At 41.6% G+C, this 26,763-nt stretch overlaps 1 protein-coding gene and 1 pseudogene across 1 annotated transcript in view; both read right to left on the reverse strand.

Moving 5' to 3' along the window:
• Positions 1–2,811: 2,811 nt before the first annotated feature.
• Positions 2,812–3,469, reverse strand: LOC103259516 (annotated as a pseudogene).
• A 13,953-nt stretch (positions 3,470–17,422) lies between these two features.
• ZFR (zinc finger RNA binding protein) overlaps positions 17,423–26,763 on the reverse strand; it is a 70,756-nt gene continuing 61,415 nt past the window's right edge. Inside the window, exon 19 of the mRNA XM_008057178.2 lies at positions 17,423–19,033. Within this exon, the coding sequence (XP_008055369.2) occupies positions 18,854–19,033 (180 nt within the window). The 3' untranslated portion in view covers positions 17,423–18,853. The remainder of the gene's footprint in view (positions 19,034–26,763) is intronic.

Genomic DNA, 26,763 nt, shown 5'->3' on the forward strand with positions numbered 1-26,763 from the left:
CCGCTCGCCCCGCCCAGGCCCGTGGCCCCGCCCACCGCGCGCTCCTGTCCCGGAGCCGGGCGCCCGCAGCCCGAGGCCACGCCCCTCCCATCGCATTAGGCGGGTCTAACCCGCAGAGATTCGCTATCTTCCTGCGGCAAAGCCCGCCCCCATGCGCTCTCTGACTGGCCAGAGGCGCTGCCGGCTAAACTCCGCGCCAAGCCCCTTCTTGAATGAACTTGGAGAGATGTTTCTTCTAACCAATCCGGAGCGTGTTCTCGCTGGGCTTCCCGGTAATTGGATAGCGACGATGTCGCCGTTGCCCAATGATGTTGCGGTCACTAAGTTGTCGTTGGCGGTGGTTCCCGGCAGTCGTTTTCTTCTCTTTGCTTGCCGTTTTGGAATAAAAATGTCCCAAAGTAGGATGTGTTGAATCTCACTATATGAATTTCAGTCTACATCAACGACATTCAAAGTTTATTATTTTAAATACAGATAAAAAATATGACAAACCAAGTGTTAACAGGCACTGATTAAGTCTGTTTGATCATAAAACATGGCTTTGTCGACTTCATTTTTCCAAACTGTTTTTTTGTTTCTTTGCGTGTTTAGCAGGTAGACTATTACAAGCCCTTAAGAGACTTCTTTTATCTCCATTCTAAATTATCAATAAAACACTCATTGCAAAGATTACAAAGAAAATTCATTTAAATTCCACATTTGGTGCCAAGCATTGTGTTAGAGCACCTATGAAGAAGACAAGACCCAGCTCTTAAGAAATTCAGTCTAAGCCGGGCTGGGTGGCTCAGCCTGTAATCCCGCGCCTTTGGGAGGCTGAGGTGAGTGGATTGCCTGAGCCCGCGGGTTCGAGACCCGCCTGGGCTGCGAGACCTCATCTCTACAATAAATCAAAAATCAGCCGGGCGTGGCAGCGCGCGCCTGTAGTTCCAGCTACTCGGAAGGCTGAGGTGGAAGGATCGCCGGAGCCCAGCAGGTCGAGGCTGCAGTGGCCGGGAGCGGCCACTGCACTCCAGTCTGGGCAATAGAGTGAGACTCCAACTCAAAAAAAAAAAAAGAAATTCAGTCTAGTGGAAAAAACGGGTAAATATTTGCGGTTAATTTTTTAGGTGTCAGGCATTGTGCTAAATAAGCAGTAGTATCATCAGTGACTGTGGTTTTTACCCGTTTAATCTCCATGCGCTCCCCACTTCCCAAATACACTCTAAGTAAATATAAAACCCAAATGAAAAACAAGTATGCTTGCTTTTGCAAACATAGTTTCAAATCCTGTAGCTCCATTTTTTCAACCAGATGGCCATAATTAAGCCTATCTGGTTGTAAATGAAAATTATAAATCTCAGGTTCTCTTAAACTTCTTATGCAAAAGGAAAGGTCACTGCCACACCATCTTCCAAATGAATAGCTGTTACTAACATTATGCATCAACCAGAATCCCATGAAGAGGTGAAAAGCCTCAAGGATCTGGTAAGGACAGCCTGCACAGATCACAAGTAAAATCTTTGCTGGCCTCCCATAAACAAGGACATTTCAATTGTAACTTTAGGTGGACAGTCTAAATTTAGTTCCTAAAATTTCATACTGATAATGTCCTTTACAAGCTTATCTTTCCAGGTGCAAACTAATCAAGACTCTTTCTACCTACTCAGAAACATGCATAATTGACTCTTCCTTTACTCCTTTTTTCTCTTCATACATTCACCTTATCTTATGTAAAATGTAGATTTACTGGGCATAACTAAGATCTCCCAGGAAAGCCGGGCTCGGTGGCTCAGCCTGTAATCCGTGCCTTTGGGAGGCTGAGGTGAGTGGATTGCCTGAGCCCGCGGGTTCAAGACCTGCCTGGGCAACTTGGTGAGACCTCATCTCCACAATAAATAAAAAATTAGCCGGGCGTGGTAGCGTGCACCTGTAGTTCCAGTTACTTGGAAGGCTGAGGCAGAAGGATCGCCGGAGCCCAGCAGGTCAGTCTGGGCAACAGAGTGAGACACCAACTCAAAAAAAAAAAAATCTCCCAGGAATGTAACTATTTGCAGACTACCTGCCCCTCTTCCTGTATTCCTTCCCCCTTTTAAGAAAATGTATAAATACTAAACCTCCTGAAAACCTTTTTGGAAAAACAGTCATACATGTCTGTGGCTTGTGTTTTTCCCAGACTGCGCTCAAATATTTTAATAAACCTCGATGATTGAGACCTGGCTTAGTCACTCATTTCAGTTGTCAAGGTGTAGGTGTGCTGGGGCCACCGCTGTATTTCCTTATCCCTGTTTTCAGGGATGCAGGTGACTAGTTGTGAGACCTGCACAAATTACTTGCATCCCTGAACAGGTCTCACAACTAGTCACTGACAGAGTTGGGATTCCAACCCAGGTTTGTCTGGTTCCAAAGCCCAGATTCTTAAAATTATAATTATACAAATTAGAGGCCAGGCACAGTGGCTTATGCCTATAATCCCAGCACTTTGAGAGGCTAAGACAGAGGATCTCTTGAGCCCACGTGTTCGAGACCAGCCTAGGCAACATAGTGAGAACTTGTCTCTACAAAAAAAATTTTTTTTTAATTAGCTGGGTAAGATGGCACATGTTTACAGTCCTAGCTATTCAGGAGGCTGAGGCAGAAGGACTGCCTGAGCCCAGGAGGTTGAAGTTGTGCTGAGCCATGATGGAGCCATTGCATTCTAGCCTGGGTGACAGTGTGAGACCCTGATTCAAAATATAATAATAATTATTATTATTATACAAATTAGGAGAGAGCACAATGAAAGTGTGGTCAATTCTTTTTGTTGTTGTTGTTTATTAGTTTTTATTTCTCTGCAATCCAACTAGACGTGGAAGGGAATAAGGAAAATATGGAACCCAAAGAATTGTAGCAAGAGCACAAAGATTATAGGGATACTGCGAGCAAATGGGATGGAGAGGGTGCTCTCCTGAGCTACAGAAGGAATGATCTGGTAGTTTAAGATAAAAACAAGTCAAATTTATTAGAGTTGTCCATAGTCAGCAATGGTGATCTTCTTGCTGGTCTTGCCATTCTTGGACCCAAAGCCCTCCGTGGCTTGCACTTTCATGCCCTCTTTCACCTTGCCAAAAACCACATGCTTGCCATCCAATCATTTAGTCTTAGTAGTGCAGATGAAAAACTGGGAACCGTTTGTGTTGGGTCCAGTATTTGCTATGGACAAGATGCCAGGACCTGTATGCTTCAAGATGAAGTTTTCATCATCAAATTTCTCCCCATAGGTGGACCTGCTGCCAGTGCCGTTATGGCGTGTAAAGTCACCCCCCGGGCACATAAACCCTGGAATAATTCTGTGAAAGCAGGAACCCTTATAACCGAATCCTTTCTCTCCAGTGCTCAGAGCATGAAATTTTTCTGCTATCTTTGGAACTTTGTCTGCAAATAGCTCGAAGGAGACGCAGCCCAAGGGCTCGCTGTCGACGGGGATGTCGAAGAACACGGTGGGGTTGACCATGGCTGATGGGAAAAGGCTCAAAACGGCGGCATCTGCAAACCCAAGTGTGGTCAATTCTATTCGGGAAGGCCAAATAAGACTTCATAAAGATGCTCCTTATGAGATGTTGAGGAATGAATTTATTTGTAAAGACTAATGATATCACTTTATATTTCACAGCAGTTTTTGCTTTCCAAAGTAGAATGGCAGGACAGATTTTTGCAGTCTGAGCAAATATTATCTTTCTCACTTTTCAAAGTACTTTGAATTTCCATGATCTTCTATCATGTAAATGTGAGTATCTATGGCCAGTGTTGTCTTCTTGGATGAGTTATGCAGTCACACCGGACCTCACACTTAGGAGGACTCTGGGTTTAATGCTTTGTGGTTTTGGACTTCAACATCTTAATACATTTATCTTTCAACTTGTGTTTGTTGTTGTTGTTGGAGTTGGAGTCTCACTCTGTAGCCCAGGCTGGAGTGAAGTGGCACACTCACGGTCACCGCAGCCTTGACATGCTGGGCTCAGGCAGTCCTACCACCTCAGCCTTCTAAGTAACTGGAACTACAGGCATGAACCACCATGCCCGGCTAATTTTTTTTCTTGAGTCAGAGTCTTAACTGTCACCCAGGCTGGAGGGCAGTGGCATGCTCACAGCCACCACAGCTTCAACCTGCTGTGCTCAGATGATCCTTCTGCCTCAGCCTTCCAAGTAGCCAGAACTACAGGTGCGTGCTACCAGGCCTGGATAATTTTTCTTGATTTTTTGTAGAGATGAGGTCTTGCCAAGTTGCCCAGGCTGGTCCCGAAACCAGAGGCTCAGGCAATCCTCTCAACTCGACCTCCCAAAGTGCTGGGATTACAGGCATGAGTCACCATGTCGAGTCAATTTTTTGATTTATTGTAGAGATGAGTTCTTGCTAAGTTGCCCAGGCTGTTCTGGAACCCATTGAGTCCAGGCAATCCTCTCACCTCCGCCTCCCAAAGTTCTTGGATTATAGGAGTAAGCCACCCACACCCAGCTCACACTTTCTTTAAAGAACAGAAATAGGGCAGGGCTCGGTGGCTCAGCCTGTAATCCCACGCTTTGGGAGGCCAAGGTGAGTGAATTGCCTGAGCCCGCGGGTTCGAGACCCGCCTGGGCAACTTGGTGAGACCTCATCTCTACAATAAATAAAAAAATTAGCTGGGCATGGTAGCGCGCACCTGTGGTTCCGGCTACTTGAAAGGTTGAGGCGGAGGGATTGCTGGAGCCCAGCAGCGAGGCTGCGGTGGCTGGGAGCGTGCCACTGTACTCCAGTCTGGGAGACAGAGTGAGACTCCAACTCAAAAAAGAAAAAAAAAAAAAACAGAAAGAGGATGAGGACAGAGAACAAGCTAAAATCTATTTACCAGTGGTCCACTGGGACTCACCTCTTAGCTTCTCCCAATAAGACCGGAAGTTCCGAGAGCAGGGATGGTCTCCTTTATCACAAGCACCTAACCAACCACTGGACACTACAGTGTTAAGTGGGCTTTCAGTGGGGACTTGAGAAACCAGGATTCTCATCCATTACTGATGTGAGTGTAAATCGATAGGGTAAGAGGTAAGGCAATTTTGCAATGTTCGCCAAAAATTTCAGGAGTTTCACTTCTAAAAATGTATCCTACAGTTATACTCACACGTGTGAGATGACATATTTCCAAGCCTACTCACTGCAGTAATTTTTATAACAGCAGAAGACTGGGGAAAGCCTGAATGTTCATCAGTAGGGATGGGTTGAATAAATTATGAAATAGCCATGCAATGGAATACTATGCAGCTGTAAAAAAAAAAAAAAAAGAACAAGAAAATTCTTTAAGTAGAGGTTGTACAATTTGGTGAAAGGCAAATATTCTGGAGTCAGACTGCCTGGGTTCAAGTCCTGCCTCCACCAATTACTAGAGGTAGGACATTTAATGAGGCCTTTATCTTCTTGAACCTCAATTTTGTTACCTGTGAAATTGAGGGTTATGAGGATTATAATGACAACTACTGCATAGGATTAAATGAGTTAATAAAGTGTTTAGAGGGTTGGCACATATGGTATGAGAGCCACTGCAGCCTCGACCTGCTGGGTTCTGGCGATCCTTCCGCCTCAGCCTTCCAAGTAGCTGGAACTACAGGCGTGAGCTACCACGCCCGGCTGATTTTTAATTTTTATTGTAGAGATGAGGTCTCGCCAACTTGCCCAGGCGGGTCGCGAACCCGCAGGCTCAGGCAATCCACTCACCTCAGCCTCCCAAAGATGCGGGATTACAGGCTGAGCCACCGAGCCCGGCTGCCTTTGGATTTTGAACCATGAGAATTACCCAAGTCCAACAATACATGAATTTAAAAAATTTTCTTTTGCTCTCTCAAATGTAGTTTTTAATACTGATTTTGGTAAACATTTAAAATAATCTGAATTTTAATTTAAATCCAAGATTCTTAAACGAGATGTTGCTATTTTCTGTCTCTGCTTGTTTTGACATAGGTCTGCAAATCATCCCATTCAACAAGGTCTACTCCCAATACTACTGTTTTGACGGCTTCCTTAGAGACTGTTGAAACATTCTAGCCCTTTTCTCATTTCCTAAGCATCTAGGATTTGGTTTTTGTTGTTGTTGTTTTGGGTTTTTTTTTGAGTTGGAGTCTCACTGTGTCGCCCAGGCTGGAATGCAGTGACACTGGGTTTACAGCCATTGTAGCTTTGACCTGCTGGGTTCAGGAGATCATTCTGCTTCAGCTTTCCAAGAAGCTGGAACTATTAGGTGTATGCCACCACCTCTGGCTAATTTTTTTAATTTATTGTAGAGACGAGGTCTTTCCAAGTTGCCCAGGCTGGTCTTGACCCCTGGGCTCAGGCAATCCTCTTGCCTCTGCCTCCCAAGGTGCTGGGATTACAGGCGTGAGCCACCACATCTGGCTGCATCTAGAATTTCTTTGTGGTCTTAGCCTGTCCCCTTGAATATGTCTTGGAATAACTGGATCAGGTCCACATCTTTGTCTTCTTCCTGAGAGCAACCAGGAGCTCCTTGAGGTCAGAGGCCCCCTCGGTGATCCTTGATATTCCCTAGTCCCAAAGTGCTTTTCTCATTATAGAATGAAGAGATTATCAGATGGATAGAAAAACCTTCAGGACTTGCCTGGAAGCCTCGGGGATGAGGAAACTGTGCCCTCTACAGGAATATTTTTAAAGTGGTGACAAGGAAGGTATTCTCCCCACAGACTGGAATGTTCTCCCACTTAGCTGCTCAGAATAAAGGAAAATGATCAAGAAGGAGGCTGGACCCATTCCCTCCCTGTCCTCTATCACCAGGTTTCCTCTGGGCACACTACCTGGGCCCACAACCCCATGAAGAATGGAGTAGAAACTTGGCTTGAGCCAGCTGCTGGGCCACCTTAGAGACTATAGAACTGGATGTTCCTAGAGCTGGAGAAAAGCTCATTTTGAAGAGTGTGTTGCAAGGCCCAGTGAAGTGAAACACCTCACCAAAGATCACACAGCTGGTCAGGTGGTGTTAAAGAACACTAATTCTAGCCGGGCTCGGTGGCTCAGCCTGTAATCCCACGCATTGGGAGGCCAAGGTGAGTGGATTGCCTGAGCCCACGGGTTCGAGACCCACCTGGGCAGCGAGACCTCATCTCTACAATAAGTCAAAAAATCAGCCGGGTGTGGGAGCGCATGCCTGTAATTCCGGCTACTTGGAAGGCTGAGGTGGAAGGATCGCCAGAGCCCAGCAGGTTGAGGCTGCGGTGGCCGGGAGCGGCCACTGCACTCCAGTCTGGGCGACAGAGTGAGACTCCAACTCCAAAAAAAAAAAAAAAAGACACTAATTCTAAGCCACAGCAGTTTGATTTAGACAACCTCATCTGGTAATTTTTTGAATTTCACCGTTATCAATTCAAGTTTTATAAACCAATCATGCTTTATTTTGAGCTCCTTTCTGTGTTCCCTGCCCCTTACTCTCTGGTCTGAATTGAAGGCTCTCAAAGTGCACAAAGGCCCTGTCTGGGGTGGGGTGGGTGGTGCTGCCCAGCTCCCTGACCTGGGTCCCAGGACTTGGGCTCGTCTGTTCCTTGGCAGGGAAAGTGTTTGGCTCAGAGGGTGCTAACTCAGGCCTACAGTTCCTCCTTCCTGCTCCCGCGCAGCTCACTGGCCTGGTGATTCCTCAGAGATGCAGTCAAGTCGTTCCTCATCCCTTGGGCAGCGTATGTCATATTGTATCCTTGCACAAGTTTGTCCGTTTCCTCAGCTAGACAGCACCTTGGTTCTCCCAATTACTTTGTGTGTCACTTGAGAGTCACGGAGAACTTGGGAGACCTAGGAGTAAGCTCTCCAGCATCTGGAAAGGCCATGACTCCAGTTCAACTACTCTATACCACACACACATGTGTGTTGGGGGTGGCAGGGTGCGGTGGAAGGTGTCAGCAGAGATACTATACTCCACAACTCCCAGACAGAGCTGCCAGACTCAGGCCCACTCTTCTCTCAGATCCCCAAAATGATCAGGAAACTGTGGGGCACTAAGTGCATGGAACTGACTTGCTTCTCACTGCTTTCTCTTCAGAGCTGGCTCTTTCCCCAGCTCAGAGCCCTCATGGGGTGTGTGTGTGTTGGGAGGGAAGGAAAGTTAGAGGGGGAGGAAGCAGCAGCCAGGAAAACCTGTTATGTTGGTTGGCTCCCCATTTAAATTTCTCTTGACTCATTCCAGGATAATAGAAGTCGTCAAGATCTGGCTTCTGATTCAGGGATGATCTCCAAGAGAGAAATGAAAAAACTTGTTGATGACGTCTCAAATTATTAAGATTGGCACAATTCAGTGTTTTACATGCCGTCCAATCATATGAAGGCTGAGCATCACAAAATAAAAATAATGCGTTATTCCTTCTCAATTTCTTTTTTTTGTTTTTGAGTCAGAGTCTCACTTTGTCGCCCAGGCTGAAGTGCAGTGGCACGCTCACAGCCACTGCAGCCTTGACCTGCTGGGCTCAGGCGATCCTTCCACCTCAGCCTTCCAAGTAGCTGGAACTACAGGTAAGCGCTACCACATCCAGCTTATTTTTTGGTTTATTGTAGAGACAAGGTCTCGCCAAGTTGCCCAGGCTGGTCTCAAACCCCTGAGCTTAGGCAATCCTCTCACTGTGCCTGGCCCCTTCTCAATTTCAGCGGGGATCAAAGTGTTAGTGAGATCTGAGACTTCCTGGTACTGCTGAGTTGATCAGGGAAAAGGGAGAGACCTGACACATGGACTGTCTGTTCTCCAGTTTGAAGGAAGTTGGCTCTGAGACGATCTTCTCGTCGTCCCAAGTTTTTGAGGGGGCTGAGGATGGTTTGAAAATCTGGAAGAACAATGGGAGGACACCTCTTCCACAAAGGAGGGCCACCAGTGTTTGGAGACTAATGGTCTTAGAAGGTAGGAAGCTATTGCTGACTTAAGGGCCAGGATAATTTTCTCAGATAAAAACAGGCCAGGCATGCCACTCTGCTAGGATATTTGATCTTTGCTCAAAGTGCAGTCAGGCCTGTTTTGAGCTAGGCCAACCATTCCCACTCACTGAAAACCTGAAAGGCTTATTGTTTAGGTGGTTGTTAAAGAACACAGGTTATGAAAGGCTCACTGTTTCGCTTGAAAAAGTCATCTGTACCCAGGTTAAAAAACAGCAAAAAAAAATTTTTTTTAAATCCTTTTTGTCCAAAGGTGAAAAAAGAGAACATAAGGAATAGAAATCACTACTCTGTGAAGACACATCTTATTTTTTACAGAGTAACTTTTCTGCTTGAGCACTGTTAATGATTAGCCATTTCCCTGTTTCCCTCCCTACCTCCAGAACACTGAAGTCTATTCACCATTCATTTACCTGGTCTCTGGGATGGGTTCTGAGGGCAGCCAAGGAAAGCACCAAAAACGCAGCCCCAGACTCTGCAAATATCTCATATAGGTTTAAGTAGTCTGAAAAGAAGTTTTATGCCTCTGCTGAACTGGGGGCCCAGAAAGTGGGGGTGGCGGGGAATCAATTCATTTTCTTATTTCACATGAGACAACATCAACTAAAAATACCAAGAGAAACAGTTTGGAACTACATAGGTCATAGAAGTGACCCATTCATTTTTAGAAAGCAATGTCTACTCTACTTTCTTCTTTGCCTCCCAGGTGACGCCTTTCCTTACCTCAAAGGAAAGGCTCTGTCACTCTTGGTCCAAAAAGGAGTGTCTCACAGAGGCCTGTGAAGCTGAACTCAGATAGAAAGCAGGACATACAAATATGCAGAGAGGTGAGAGTGAGGACTGCTTGGAAAGTGACTATAGGTTCTAATACAAGGAAGAGTGGAAGACAAGACTGAAAGGACAGGTTGATGCTACAGTTTATGGGTCCTTGAATGCCATGTTAAGGGTTTTATGATTTATCCTTAGGAGGGGTTGTACACCCTTTTAAAATTTTTTTCACTTTTTTTTAAAAAAAGAAGTATTAAGTAGGAATTATTTAAGAATTATTCAGTAATTATGTAGAGAAAATATTACAGAAACATTAGAAACTACAGAATAGCAATTTTAATCAAATAGTAATAAAAAATCAAAACAGAAGAAGCCATAGTAATGCTACACAGGGTAACTACTGGAACATTTTGGGGAAGAATGATCTATATGTATATGCAGATACCTATATTAAAATATTAAGGGATAATATATTTTTTTTTGAGACAGGGTCTTGCTGTGTTATCCAGTACAGTCGTTTTCCAGGGTTCCCTTTTTCAGCATCTGGTCAAAACCCTGGGGTTTTAGTTACCCCACTCTGCCACATACTTCTGCTATACACACTGTACTCATGCCAGAAGCTAAGCAGTGGAAGACTGATGGGGGAAATGCCGTAAATTGTCAGTTTGATGAAACTTCAATTCTGGTCTTACCCAGAATTACCTTACCCAGAATTCCATAGTTCTCAACTTGCTGTTCCATGCATTTTACTCAGGTTTTATAGCTGCATTCATTGGAAAACACAGATTGCTTATTCCATCTTACTGGAACTGAAACTTACAAATTTGGTTTCAATAATTCAATTGAAATGAATAATTTCATTCCTCTTCTCCTTTACCATATATAATAAGCCCCTTCTTATCTTTTATGATGTATTCACAAAAGAGAAAACTTAAGAACTCATACAATTAAGAATTTTACCATTTAGAACATCTTTTTTCTTTTAGCTCATCTTTGTTCTCTTCAACTCCCAAGGCCTTTTCTTCTACCTCTTTCTCTTAGTCCAAAGAACAAACAGGAAGACAGGCAGCCTGCTCCAATGTTACTATGCGATTTTTAGGAGATAGATGGTTTTGGATTCTCTAAAAGAAAGGATTCCCTTAAGGCTGTAACGTGCTTAGATTCAGGCCTCCCTGATATCTCTCTTGGGAAAAAAAAATTAAAAGAAGGAAGCTCATCAAGTATTTCTCTGAGGCTGTCCCTTACATGAAGTGTAGGGACATTAAGTATCCTAATTTATAGGAGAGAAACACCAGACTGTACAATTGAAGAATTTAGAACTGAAAGTAACTAGATATTGTGCCCAAGATTAACAGACCTGGTTACACATTAAAATTGGAAGTATAGGTAAAATGCCTGGAGTCCGTGATATAATTAAATCAAATGCCCATAGGCCTAGTCTGGTAAACAATAGAAAATGGTGGAGGCTGTGGTAAACTGTCCAGAACAGGCTTTGTCTAAAAATTATCTAAAGGGAGTGACCTCTGCTCTAATTGCCACCATGGGATAACACAGTCTCTGTGTCATTAGATCTTCTAGTTTTTCAAGAGGAACCAAATTGGAATTTTCATGTGAAATCTTTAACACTTGTTAATAGTGTTTTGGCCATATGTGACATAGCTATATCATAGATACAGTATGCACGGTATCATTTGACTTCTGGCTTGGATGAACGTTAAATTGCAGAGTAAAGGAGATGGAATTTTTTTTTCTTCCTATCCTGACTTAGCCACTAACTTTGGAGAAATATAGCTTTGTGGGTTCTTTAAAAGGCTGATGGGTAGGCATTTAAGGTAGGCCAGGATTTGGAATGCTTAAAATTGATTTGTGTAACTTGTCTTACACACTAAAACTCTACAGAGGGTTGGCTAAAAGCACAACCATAGGAGGTACACAGCAGGTGAAAAGCTCAGGTTTTGAAGTGAACAGAATTCTAATACATAACTGATGGTCTGACCCAATTCAAGAAACTGTATCATTCAAATATTTTATTTTTTGAGTTGGAGCTCACTCTGTCACCCAGACAGGAGTACAGTGGCACGCTTCTGGCCACCGCAACCTCACCCTGCTGGGCTCTGGCGATCCTTCTGCCTCAGCCTTCCAAGTAGCCAAAACTACAGGCACGCGCTGCCACACCCAGCTAATTTTTGATTTATTGTAGAGACGAGGTCTCGCCAACTTGCCAGGGCTGGTCTCAAACTCGCGGGCTCAGGCAATCAACTTGCCTCAGCCTCCCAAAGTGCTGGGATTACAGGCTGAGCCACCAAGCCTGGCCTTTACTTTTAATCAAAGTCTCACTCTGTTGCCCAGGCTGAAGTGCAGTGGCACAATCATGGCTACTGCAGCCTCAATCAGCTGGGTTCAGGCGATCCTTCCACCTCAATCTTCCAAGTACCTAGAACTACAGGCCTATTTTTAAAAATTTATTGTAGAAAGGTCTCATCATGTTGCCCAGCCTGGTCTTGAACTCCTGGACTCAGGCAATCCTCTTGGCTCAGCCTCCCAAAGTGCTAGGATTACAGGCATGAACCACTGTGCCCTGCCTCCAATATTTATTACAGCAACAGCAAGTCACTTAACCTGAAACTCGTTTGCTCACATGCTATGAATAGCTGTCAGGAAACAATATTGTGAGGATAGATAATGGGCTGTTTAGTACAGTGTTGTAGTGTTTGAAGGCCTTTGAGTAGCAGTGACAAGGTCAGATGCTTTAGGAGGAATAGCCGTAGAGACAGGAGGCAGAAAGAAAAGCCAGACTGAAGTTTGGATACAAACAAGGTTTAGAAATAATTTTAACAAGGGAGAATCTAAAGCTTGGAAGATGGTACCCATAAAGAAAATGCTGATGACAGAAGCATGGAAAGTGCTACTTAGCAGCAGAGAAGGAATGCTGAAAGTGGTAGGAGAAAAACCAGACTTCAGTGCCCTGGAAGACAACAAGTTAAAAAGGTGTAGCAAAACCAGTACCCATTTTTCCCAAAGCCTTACTTAGGCCCCTGTTTGGCTGCCATGAAATAATTACCAACTTTCGGGCCATTTGAGTTTTACACAAATGGTCTTTTACTAGATACATGGATTATATAGTATAATAGTATTTTAAACTCAGAAAATATACCAGTGCTCGAACTTTCGAAGAGAATCTTTAAGAGTTCATTTCAAGGCAGGGTGCTGCATGGCGTGCAGGCGCAGGATGCCCCTCAGGCTGGGAAGCTAAGCAGGGTCGCTCATGGTGAGCCCTTGGATGGGATACCTGCCGCCCAAGAGTTCATTTTAATTTTAAACACGGGCAATAACTTATTTGCAAGCAACCCTCATCCATTTTATTGCTTCAGTAAACTTTTTAAAAAGACCGTTTCTTCAATTCTTTTTCTTCTTTTTTTTTGAGTTGGAGTCTCACTTGGTCGCCCAGACTGGAGTGCAGTGGCCGCTCCCGGCCACTGCAGCCTCACCTGCTGGGGTCCGGCAATCCTTCCGCCTCAGCCTTCCAAGAAGCTGGAATTACAGGCATGCGCCACCACGCCTGGCTGAGTTTTTGATTTATTGTAGAGATGAGGTCTTGCTGCCCACGCTGGTTTCGAACCCGCAGGCTCAGGCAATCCACTCACCTCGGCCTCCCAAAGGCACGGGATTACAAGCTGAGCCACTGAGCCCGGTTCAATTATTTTTCTTATAACCATTCATATTAGAAGACAGCTATAATCCTTTCTCTCTCCCACATCATCACTTGTGATTCCACCACACAGAAAAACTTTTTTTTTTTTTTTTTGAGTTGGAGTCTCACTCTGTTGCCCAGACTGGAGTGCAGTGGCCGCTCCTGGCCACTGCAGTCTCAACCTGCTGGGTTCCGGCAATCCTTCCGCCTCAGCCTTCCAAGTAGCCGGAATTACAGGTGTGTACTACCATGCTCGGCTGATTTTTTGATTTATTGTACAAATGAGGTTTCGCCACCCAGGCGGGTCTCGAACCCGTGGACTCAGGAAATCCACTCACCTCAGCCTCCAAAAGGCGCGAGATTACAGGCTGAGCCACCAAGCCCGGCTAGAATAATTTCAAACAAATTTGCTATCTTGGTCATTCTCTTTTGAGTATCTCCTGATGCTTAATGCTCAGAACCATAATTCAGATATGGTGTGACCAACGTCAAGTGTAGGACTACATTATATCTATTATTTGGACATTGCTCAGATAAAGGACACAAAGAAGCACCTTTTCTGTTAAAGGGTTCCAATGGTAGCTCACTAATTTGGCTGTGGATTGGCAATAGAGTTTTAATCTTCCGTTGGCCCCCTCCACTGTGTATTAGCTAAAGGTAGGCCTTCTGTTTTTGTACATTATGATGCACATCAAGACTGCACTGAATAGTTTGCTTATTTTTTAACAACTCATAGCAATGTTTGAGGCAAATTGCAATCTCATTAGGAACCCATCATACTGCATTATCCTGTAATTCCACAATAGGGCTCATATTTATGCAAGCCTTAGGTATATTATCTATTTTTGCTTTCTACTTTTGAATTAATGTTCATGTGTTTTTTGAACAATTCATCAGTTCTTATGATCAACTTAATCACCTTTTCATACTTAAATTCAATAGATGATTAATTGCTGTTTTAATAAAGTATCTTACATTTAGATTACTAATACTTTTTCTCTAATATCATGTCTTACTTGGGATTATATTAGGATAAGGTGACTATAGTAGCTTTGTATTTAATACAGAATCAGCTCAAGTGATGTTCAAACATATTATTCAGGATTTAAGTTAGTAATATAACCATTTTCTATTTTGAGATTTAACACCGAATATTATACTAAGATAAAGAAAAACTAAAATTTCTTAGAGTTAATCAATAGAATTTCTGAGGGAACTGGGGATATTACAATTTGTTTAGTATTCAATTAACATATTGATAATCTTCCCCACACACATACTGTGGCTGATGACAAAATACCCTTAATACAAAATACAAAATTTTAAAATGTAGCTTAGTTTAGAACTCTAGAGTATATTATGGTTACTGCTATAAAGCATGTTTATTCAAGCATGGTCCACAGATCACATGTATCAGAACCACCTAAAATTAAAGAGAAAAAAAATCTCATTTGGAAGGATACTATAGTGTTTGTTAAAAACAGTTTTTCTATGTGTTCTGATATGGAACAATCTCCAAGACTCCCCAATATACTAAATGGAAAAACAGTAAGGCTCAGAACAATGTACACAGTATGCTGTCATTTGCCTGAAGAACAAAGGATGCACACATTCATGCTAACAAGTACACAGATCATTTGGGGAATGGTATGTCAACAGTAACATTGCCTCTGGGAAGGGGAATGACATAATTGGAAGGCAAGGTAAGGTAGAATACTTTATGCTATACACTATTTTACACCTTTTATAGTATGTATATTAGCCATCCATTCAAATAAATACCTAATAGAAAGCTATCTTAAAATGCAGATTCTCAGGATTATTTTGGTCTGGCTCAGGAAAAATATTTGCAATTAGGGATTAGAAATCTTAACTTCTAAATGTTCTCCAGATGACTTATGAACACAGTCAAGTTTGATATCACTGTTATATTATCATCATCTTTGTATGACCCTAAATATTTGCCTTTTATTAGGCAAAAAAGTTAAATAAAATAACTCTGTCAAATTCAGTATTTTAAAAAAATGGGTCCATTAAGGGAATTTATAACTTAAATTCATAACATATATTAACAACTTAACATGACCATACAAGATTTTTCTAATTAAGTAGGAAAAAACAATTCACAACACTAATTTGAAATCAGAGCTCCTTTCCTATGTTGTTTATGCAATTTTGTATTTTTAATTTTAGCTAATTCAAAGAAATAGAAGAATCGTAAGTGATTTAGAAAACAAACCAAATTTGGAATGCATTATATAACTGGGGAGAGTGAAAAAGAATCAATTTGTTTTATTTGGTTTATCCTTCAATTATAACATAAGTAAGCACTAGTAACATGGAAAGTCAGTCTGGAATGCAGAGTAACTGATATGTAAATCAGTTGCCCAAACAACTGGTTCAAAATGTATCAGTAGGGTGATGACTAGTGGATTTGATAGTGATCTTAAGAGTTTTGTTTTTTTTGGCTTGGGGGGGGTCAGAGTCTCACTGTTACCTAGGCTGGAATGCAGTGGCATACTCAAGGTGACTGTGGCCTCTACCTGCTGGGCTCAGGCAATTCCTCCACCTCAGCCTTCCAAGTAGCTGGAACTACAGGCATGCACCACCACACCCGGCTAATCTTTTGATTTATTGTAGAGACGAGGTCTCACGACTTTGCCCACACTGGTCTGGTATCCGTGGACTCAGGCAATCCTCTCGCCTTGTTCTCCTAAAGTGCTGAGATTACAGGCATGAGCTACCATGCCTGGCTAGTTCTACGAACTGTCAAGGCGAGGTATGATGGCCCACGTCTATAATCCTGCACTTTAGGAGGCCACGGTGAGAGGACTGCCTGAATCCACAGGTTCGAGACCAGCCTGGGCAACTTTGTGAGACCTCATCTCTACAATAAATCAAAAAATTAGCTGGGTATGGTGGCACGAGCCTGTGGTTCCAACTTCTTGGAAGGTTGAGGTGGAAGGATCATCTGAGCCCAGTAGGTCAAGGTTGCGGTGGCTCTGAGCGTACTACTGCACTCCATCCTGGTCAACAGAGATTCCAACTCAAAACAATAAAAACTGTCAAAATAGAAGAAATGATACTAATGAATATCCAAGTTATTCTTTCATACAAGATGGTTAATGTGGGTCTAGCCACAGCTATGAAAACAAGCTATGTACAAAATATATATGGAAATAATTATTTTAGTAAAAACCTTAAATGGTACCAATTGTATTTCTAGATGAAGACACTCAAACCAATGCAAAATTTTGAAACGTGGGCATAAAATATTTCTTGAACATAACTGGAAGGGGGCATCCTGGCAAAGTGCTGATCACGAACTTTGAAACTGGCACTTAAATAGTGACATAAATAAGATATAAGATCTTTATTTAGCCACTCTGGGCTTCAGTTTTCTTATCTGAAAATAAGAACTAAAACACCACTACTTGTTATTGTTTTGACAGTTTCAAATGGGAAAAAGTATTTAAAAAAACCTAGCACAGTGCTTGTAATAAATGTGCAATAAAGGTAAGTTCCCCTCCTTCCCTCTTGAGAAAACTGTGAGAAAAATTCTAAAATTTTTCTGGATGACTAAATACTCAAAAGGAGAGTAAAATGAAATCCAGAAAGATTAAAACTATAAAAAGGGGGGGGGGGGAGAAGAAAGGCTTGCTTAAGTTATACAGCTAGTACAGGTTGAGTATCCCTTAGCCACAATGCTTAGAACCAAAATTTTAGATTTTTTTCAGACTTTGGAGCATCCCTAATCCCAAAACCTGAAATGCTCCAATGAGCATATCCTTTGAGTATCATGCTGGTGCTCAGAAACACTTGAAATTTTCAGATTAGAGATATTCAACATTCACATGACAAATCTGAGAGAAAAGCCTAAGTCTCTTGTTCCATTTCCCCAGTGGTCTCCTATGGTTTCCTGCCCCCCCCCAAGAGTCTGGGGGAAGGAAGATTCTGACCCTGCAAAGAAACTGAATCAACATGGTATTGAATTAAAAAATTTTCTAAAAATTACATGCTCGGGCAACAAACATTTGTCAAGAATAATAAGATGTATTACCCAATAAATTTGAATATGGTTTTACTGAAGCATAAATCGTTTCAAAGCAAAAGTAGTTTATGATGTCAATACTAATATAATACATTTAAGTCATTATATGAATTTAAGTTTTTATTTGTGTATTTCACTGTAGTGCTGTGACAACAAAATGACATTTGTGTACCAGAGCATACATACATCAACAGCAAGATGTAACTTTTCATTACACCACTGCTAGAATATTCAGCTTTGTGTAGGAGACATAAGCATGTAAGATGGCCACACCAAATAATTTTCTGTTTTTTTCCTTAATCTTAATTTTTTAAATCAACCTCACTGTTAATAGAACTGTATATTATGTGGGTAATGGGGTGTGTGGGGGAGATCATTCAACTATGTTATACTGTAATAGCTGCTAGAGTAATCTCACACACACCAATAAGGAACTGTCACCATAATCAAGGGCTAGTTACTGTTGTTAGTTGCACAACGATAAAGTTCTTTTGAAATACTGGTTAGCCCACTTATATGTGAAAAATGCCCTTTCCACTTATACACAAGAAAAAAATATTCAGAAAGTTATTTTTGGCCTTGCTATGTCAAAAAGTCAACTGTACAAAGATCTACGTGTTAAACCTAAAATTATAATTTTTAAAAGTCTATTAAAAACAAAAATGTCATGCACTTTTATCAATTATGCAGAGGCTTTAAAACTGTTGCAAGACCATATAGTATATATTAGCTTTTATACTGCTAAAGCACAACTAACAGCAAACTTGATTAGATTAACAGAAATCTGTCTTAATTACACCTTTATATATCACACTAGAGACAAATGCCACAAGATCTGCAGAAACATTCAGTTCTGAGCACTCAAATGGCAGGATAACTCTTTGTGTTGTAATCCTTCACATATAGAATAACAACAACAACAAAAAATTCTGCAGTCTCACGTTACAAAAAAACGTACTGCTGTAAAATATTAAGGAGTAAAGGATATCTATAACACAAAGTAACTTACAACTAGTGTCAAAAAGCAAACAAAACCTCTAAATAAAAATATCAAAATACACAGAGCAACTGAAGCACAAGTCCTGCATTAAATACAGTAAAGATTTAATAAGACAATGCATTAGAGTTAATAAAAGACACAAAAATGGGGGTGAGGTTAGAGCTAGGGCAACCAGAAAATAAAACCAAAATAATTGGGAAAAATATCAGAACCACTGTTTTTCCCCTAGTCGGAGCACAATTTTGTTTTTTTTTTTTGGTGTCTTTCCATTCATATAATACCTAATACTGTACATTTCGTTTTTAATGTCATAGAAAAACTTGGTTCTCCCATGAAATTCTTTAAATTCTTGATAAATTTTTCAAAGTAGACATTATTATGAATGAAAAACAGCCAACAAACGGGCACCTGTTGTTTTTAACACTGAAGAGTTACAGAAGCTTTTTAAAAGTTATCATAATCTTTTTTGTCTTTTTTCCCCTCAGCTTCAAATCCATCAACTCCATCGCTATCCCTTCTTCGTTTCCTGTTGTTGTGGATGTTAAAACGTTGGCTCATTTGGGGTAATGGATCCATGCCTAGAACTTTGTGTATCTGGCGGAATGCAAGGAGTCTCAAGGCAAACTGCAAGAAAAAGTCAAAATTTAGAGTTAATTAAAAAATGCAAAATAGTAATAATAATTATTATTATTATTGAGTTGGAGTCTCACTCTGTCGCCCAGACTGGAGTGCAGTGGCACGCTCCCGGTCACCACAGCCTCGACCTGCTGGGCTCCAGCGATCCATCCGCCCCAGCCTTCCAAGTAGCTGAAATTACAGGCGCGCACTACCACGCCCAGCTCATTTTGATTTATTGTAGAGATGAGGTCTTGCCAAGTTGCCCAGGCAGGTCTTTAACCCGCGGGCTCAGGCAATCCACTCACCTCAGCCTCCCAAAGCGCAGGATTACAGGCTGAGCCACTGAGTCCAGCTTATTTTTACCATTCCCTTATATAACAATGTAAAAGTGCATGTTTAATGAAAGATGTTGAATGAATGTTGAATGAATTAGTTTCACAACTGAAATAATCTGGATGTTCTTGATGCTTTTGTTTCTAGGTTTTTCTGTGTTGTGCTGTGTTGTTTTCTAAAGCAGTAAGTTAAAAATCTTTAAATATAGGAAAAATCTTTAGTACACAACACCATCCTGAAACAATATACAGCAAAAGAGCCCTTCATTTGTTCATATCCACATATTTTCCTACCTTTTTCTCAGATATACACACGCACTGGGCTCAGGCACAGATTACACACACATACACCGCCCCAATTTCAAAGAGAGGTTCACACCTTAACTCTTTTTTTTTGAGTAGGAGTCTCATTCTGTTGCCCAGGCTGGAATACAGTGGCACGCTTACAGCCATCACAGCATTGACCTGATAGTCTCAGGTGATCCTTCTGCCTCAGCCTTCCAAGTAGCTGAACTACAGGCAACGCCCAGCTAATTTTTCTTGATTTATTGTAGAGATGAGGTCTCAGCAAGTTGTCCAGGCTGATCTCGAACCCCTGGGCTCAGGCAATCATCTTGCCTTGGCCTCCCAAAGTGCTGGGATTACAGGCTTGAGCCACAGCTCCCAGCCCTAACTCTTCCCCCTCCCCCATTTAACCATTCATTCATTCATATGTTTGCTCATTTAACAGATACCTAAATAAGCCCTTAGTATCACTGAGTGCAAATGATAAGCCAAGTTTTCGCTTTCACAGGCTTACCAGTTAGTGGAAATAGGAGACAAGGAAAAAAATCACAAATTATGAGAAGTGACATGAAAAACATAAGCAGGATATTTACTGAAAACAAACAAACAAAAAAGGGAGCTACCTGCTTTAATAGAGTGGTTGGTGATGGCCTCCCTAGTCATTCAGTAGAGAGAATATAATTTAGGAACTGCAATTATACTCATGTAGATATTCCAAACTTATTTTATTTTATTTATTTATTTATTTTTTTGAGTTGGAGTCTCACTCTATCGCCCAGACTGGAGTGCAGTGGCTGCTTCGACCTGCTGGGCTCCGGCGATCCTTCTGCCTCAGCCTTCCAAGTAGCCGGAATTACAGGCATGTGCTACCATGCCCGGTTGATTTTTTGATTTATTGTAGAGGTGAGGTCTCACCTGCCCAGGCGGGTCTCGAACCTGCGGACTCAGGCAATCCACTCACCTCAGCCTCCCAAAGGCGTGGGATTACAGGCTGAGCCACCGAGCCCGGCTTTCCAAACTTATTTAACTAATTTCCTACTGGTAAATGTTAGGTTGGGTCCAATATTTTAATTATGCTACAGTGAATGCCTGCATAAAGTACACTTATGCAACAAGTTCTATAGAAGAAACTTTAAAGCAGTGGAACTGTTCAACATGTAAAATAGGTAAATATAAAAAATGGAGCTCCAAGGCTGGGCTTGGTGGCTCAGCCTATAATCCCAGCACTTTGGGAGACCGAAGCGAGAGGATTGCCTGAGCCCGTGGGTTCGAGATCCACCCCGACAACTTGGTGAGACCTCGTCTCTACAATAAAATAAAAAAACTAGCCGGACGTGGTAGCACGCGCCTGTAGTTCCAGCTACTTGGAAGGCTGAGGCAGAAGGATCGCTGGAGCCCAGCAGGTCGAGGTTGCGGTGGCCGGGAGTGTGCCACTGCATTCCAGTCTGGGCGACAGAGTGAGACTACAACTCAAAAAAACCCCCCAAAAAACCAATGGAGTTCCAAAAAATTTATACGATTAATTTAATATATTCACTAGTAATACGTATGCAAGTCAGCATCCCTATTCTCACGAGTATGATGGGTAAAACAATACCTAATTGTTAGTTATAACTTGTATTTTTAAATCAGTGAGGTTGAGCATATTTTTATTGGTTTATTTGCCTTAGATACTATGCAAAGATTCCAATGATAATCCTTTAATGACTTCCTATATTTACATCTTGCTTAAGATCTTTCTTATATAAAAAATTATATTTCTCTTAATACTTTGATAATTTGTTTATGTGTCTCCTAAAGTCATTCAGAGTTTATTTGTATATATTTAAAGTTTAATTTTTTCCTCAAATAATTAGCCAACTGTCTCAATACAATTTTGCTGATGATTCAATCTTCTTTTACTGATTTGAAGTTTTAGTTTTGTTATACATTAATTTCCATTTATTTATTTATTCATTTATTTATTTATTTAGAGTTGGAGTCTCACCCTGTTACCCAGACTGGAGTGCAATGGCCGCTTCCGGCCACCGCAGCCTCGACCTGCTGGGCTCTGGCCATCCTTCCGCCTCAGCCTTCCAAGTAGCTGGAACTAGAGGCATGCGCTACCCCATCTGGCTAATTTTTGATTTATTGTAGAGATGAGGTCTCGCTAAGTTGCCCAGGCGGGTCTCGAACCCGCAGGCTCAGGCAATCCACTCACCTCAGCCTCCCAAAAGCCAGGATTACAGGCTGAGCCACCGAGCCCGGCTAATTTCCTTATATTTAAATGGTACATTTCAGGGTCTTTCAGTCCAAAGGTTTAAATGTCTAGTTCTGTGCCATAACTATGCTGTTTAAACTATGTTGCTTTGGAGGATGTTTTGATATTGGCAGAGTCAAACTTTTCTCATAAAGTCTCTTGTACTTCTAATCCAAATGAAGAGAACAATCAATTTTTGAAGCTCTATCCTCCTCTCCCTCTGGAATTTTGATTTACTCCTTTAAAAAAAAACCAAACAACTATTATTATTGTTTTATTATAGTGACAGGGTCTCCAGGCTGGTTTCAAATTCCTGGGCTTAAGAGATCCTCCCACCTACACCTCCCAAAGCACTGGGAATGCAGGCATGAACCACCACACCAGGTCTGGTTTACTTCTGAACGTTTTTTTTTTTTAAGGTAAAAAAAGGTGGGGAAGTAGGTTCACACCAAATGTTAATTAATTCCTAGGCTCAACCCTCTTGCCTTAAGGGCATATCAAGCTATCAGATTTTACACTGTTGCTTTCTAAGGTAAGGAACTTTGGTACTGAACCATATCATCTTACCTTGTGCTTTTACATCATTTTTTCTTTTACTAAAAGTCTTTTTTTTGAGTAGGAGTCTCACATTATCGCCCAGGCTAAAGGGCGATACACACTCATGGCTACTGCAGCCTTGACCGGCTAGGCTCAGGTGATCCTTACACATCAGCCTTCCAAGTAGCTGGAACTACAGGTGCATGTCACCACACCCAGCTAGTTTTTCTATTTATTGTAGAGACAAGGTCTTGCCAAGTTGCCCATACTGGTCTTGAACCCTTGGACTCAGACAATCCTCTTGCCTCCGCCTCCCAAAGTTCTGGAATTACAGGTGTAAGCCACCATACCCAGCTCTTTAAAAAAATTCTAAAGCTTACAGATGATACTAATATCTATTTAAATGGGCTGTTGATTAGCTTTCAGCCAGAAGGATTTGGTATTCACTACAAGCAATCTTAAAAATAAACTAGCTATACTGATACCGTAGCTAGTTTTTGGTGAGTCCAAAATGCTCCCTAACTATAGACAATACCAAAATGATCCTTTGTTTAGAATACACACACAAAAGTACTTTCTGATTGGGTTTGGTGGCTCGTAAGTATAGTCCCCGTGCTTTGTGAGGCTGAGGTTAGTGGATAACTTGATGCCAGCCTGGGCAACATAGCAAGACCTCATCTCTAAATATATATATTTTAAAATTATTTAAAGGAAAAAAGTACTTTCCATTAATGCAGAAAAAAGTTGAACTGCAAAACCAAAATAATGCTAGATAACTTATGAGTCTATGTTGACACAAAATCGTATTTCGACTACAATATTAGGGATGTTTGCCAGTACTGGGTGTTGCTCTAACTCATTTAAGCTTAAGGCTTTTAACTTCCCAAGGTGAGAACTAGGAATATTTATCATAACAATATACTAATTCTTTATTGAAGAAAATTTATGAAAGATCTTTCCCAAAGACAACAGAATAGTGTTTTCTTCTGCATTAACAGAAAATATCCAAAGATATCTGGTATATAGTCATGAATGTGCAGCCGGGCTCAATGGCTCAGCCTGTAATTCCAGCACTTTGGGAGGCCGAGGCGAGTGGACTGCCTGAGCCTGTGGGTTTGAGACCAGCCGGGGCAACTTGACGAGACCTCATCTCTACAATAAAATAATGTTAACACATTTCTACCACAGGGACACAGATATTCCTACTGATCATCAGTCTTGTTCTGCTGCCCTGGCTGGTGTACAGTGGCATGATCACAGTTCACTGAAGTTTCAAACACCTGGGGCTCAAGTGACCATCCCACCTCAATCTACCAGAGTAGCTGGGACTACAGGCCCAGCTAATTTTAAAAATATATATTTTTTTTTGGTAGAGTAGGGATCTTGCTGTGTTACCCAGGCTGGTCTTGAACTCTTCGCCTCAAGCAATCCTTCCACCTTGGCCTTCCAAAGTGGTGAGATTACAGGCAAGAACCACAGCACCTGGCCAAGGCGTTTCTAAATAACTAAAACCAAGAAAGGCCAGGCTCGGTGGCTCATCCTGTAATCCCGTGCTTTGGGAGGCCGAGGTGAGTGAATTGCCTGAGCCCCCGGGCTCGAGACCTGCCCGGGCAACTTGGCGAGACCTCATCTCTACAATAAATCAAAAAAATTAGCTGGGCGTAGTAGTGCGCGCCTGTAGTTCCAGCTACTGGGAAGGCTGAGGCGGAAGGATTGCCGGAGCCCAGCAGGTCGAGGCTGTGGTGGCCAGGAGCGGCCACTGCACTCCAGTCTGGGCAACTGAGTGAGACTCTAACTCAAAAAAAAACAAAAAACAAACCAAGAAAGCATTTAAAGCTTGAGAGAGCAGTCTATAATCTCATTCTTCATGTGGGGTTTCTAGGTATTTCTAACGTAAGACAAGAAGAGAAAATTCTACCATATAATTGGCAATTATTTAGCAGCAAACCAAATTTGAGCATTGACAACAGTTATTTCCAAAGGCATCTTGGAATTTTAAAAATCATCAAGGATTTACAGTTTACTTTAAAACCCAATTCCTTTTTGGGGAGGGCTAGGGGACAAAGATTAACCCTATAAAAGTTACCTTTGTAGAGGCATGTTGATCTAGTGTACACCCACCCATGGGAATTAAAATAAACAACAAAGTCTATCTGGCAGAAGCAACTTTAACAGGATCACTGGAGAAAAGACACAGAGGTATACAAGAATAAAAAGAAACATTACAGAAGGAAAAGAGGAATCATTTCAGACAGAGAAAAGAAGAGAAACATTACCATACTATAGGATGCCAAGAAATGAACTGAAATAGACAATAGTACAATGTACAGCTTATTCACATTTCACGTTATATATGCATTCTTTCACGTGCACATTGTACATAATTCTATGCAATTTTATCATATGTGCAGTTTTATATTATGTGATCACCAATATAATCAAGATATTCAGCTGTACACTGCTGTAAGACTCCAGTCCCTCTTCCTATTCCTTAACTCTTAGAAACCACTAACCTGTTCTCTATTGCATGAAACTGTTATTTCATGAACGTTACATGAATGAATTATATGGTATGTAACCTCTTTACTTTTTTTCTTTTTTTGAGTTGGGGTTTCACTCTATAGCCCAGGATGGAGTGCAGTGGCACAATAATGGCTCACCACAGCATTGAACTCCTGGGCTCAAATGATCCTTCCATCTCAACCTCCAGAATAGCTGATATTACAGGTACACACCACCATGTCCAACTAATTTTTTGTAGAGATAAGGTCTCACTATGTTGCCCAGTCTAGTCTTTAATTACTGGGCTCAAGCAGTCCTCCTACCTTGGCCTCCCAAAGTGCTGAAATTATTGGGCGTGAGCTACGTGCCTATCACGCCTTTATTTTTAATAAAAATATCTCTATCTCTAAAACAAAGCACCTTTTTTTTGAGTTGGAGTCTCACTCTGTCGCCCAGACCCTCCGCCTCAGCCTTCCGAGTTGCTGGAATTACAGGCATACGCTACCATGCTCGGCTGATTTTTTGATTTTTATTGTAGAGATGAGGTCTCTCCAGGTTGTCCAGGCTAGTCTCGAACCCGCGGACTCAGGCAATCCACTCACCTCAGCCTCCCAAGGTGCGGGATTACAGGCTGAGCCACCAAGCCCAGCTGACAAAGCACTTTCTTTGAGGTCGCATTAAAAAAAATTTTTTGAATTGTGAATTCTGTTAGTTTTCAAAGTACCTGCTCCTAAGTCCTACTTTTCTTTTCCCTTAAATTTATAACAAATTCCTTCTTTAAGACCAAAGGAAAGAAAAGACACTTAGGACAACTATCTTCTCTAGAAAATTAAACCAAAAAAGGGGACAAAATAAAATCTGCCTAATACATAAGAATTAGTCATCTTGTGAGTCTATGATAGTCATAGTGTTCTATTACTATCGCCTCTCCCCCAATATACTTTCTGGCTTAACAATTTAATCCTCACAACTTCCAAATGACAAATTATCCTTACCAAAACAAAATAAATCAAGACAGTATACCTGACAACTCTCAGCCACCTTAGAGTAGATTTGTTTAGGCTAGTTTGGGAGGCCAAGGCAGGAAGATCGCTTGAGCCCAGGAGTTCGAAACCAGCTTAGGAAACATAGTGAGACCTCATCTCTACAAAAAATTAGCTGGGCATGGTGATGCGCACCTGTAGTCCCACCTACTTGTGAGGCTGAGGAAGAAGGAATATCCACGTTCAGGAGGTCGAGGCTGTGGTGAGCCGTGATCCACACCACTGCAATCCAGTCTGAGTGACAGAGTGAGACCCCAACAACAACAAAAGGAAACCTACAGCAATTTCAGATTATTTTTCATTCATTTATCAGGTTCACATTTTTCTTCTTTTTTATAATTATTCTTCCAACAGGACTGATATGATGATAATACTAGGCAATATTTATGATCTTTCCATATACCAGGTACTAGTATAGTTTACACATATTAACTCATTTAATCTTCCCAGTGATCCTGTTTGGGACAGATAATGCTTTTATCCCCATTTTATAGATCAGATGGCAGAGCTGGTATTCAAACCCAGGGGGTCAGATTCCAGAGCCCATACTTTATTATAATGCACAATGGTAGAAAAGGCTAAATTATAACCATAAGGACAATAAACACAACAGCATATTATTTATGTACAGAGTACATAAGAATTTCTGCTAATCTAGATAAATGACCCAGTACCCAGATTTAATGAGATACTTTTACATTATATAATATACTTAATTAGAAACACCCACATGATTAAATAACAAATTTTAAAATTCTGTTGGTAAAATCTAGAAGCCTTTTTTTTTTTTTTTTTTTT

This window comes from Carlito syrichta, unplaced genomic scaffold, assembly GCF_000164805.1.
Source record: "Carlito syrichta isolate Samal-C Ts95f unplaced genomic scaffold, Tarsius_syrichta-2.0.1 Scaffold302842, whole genome shotgun sequence".
Taxonomy (NCBI): Eukaryota; Metazoa; Chordata; class Mammalia; order Primates; family Tarsiidae; genus Carlito; species Carlito syrichta.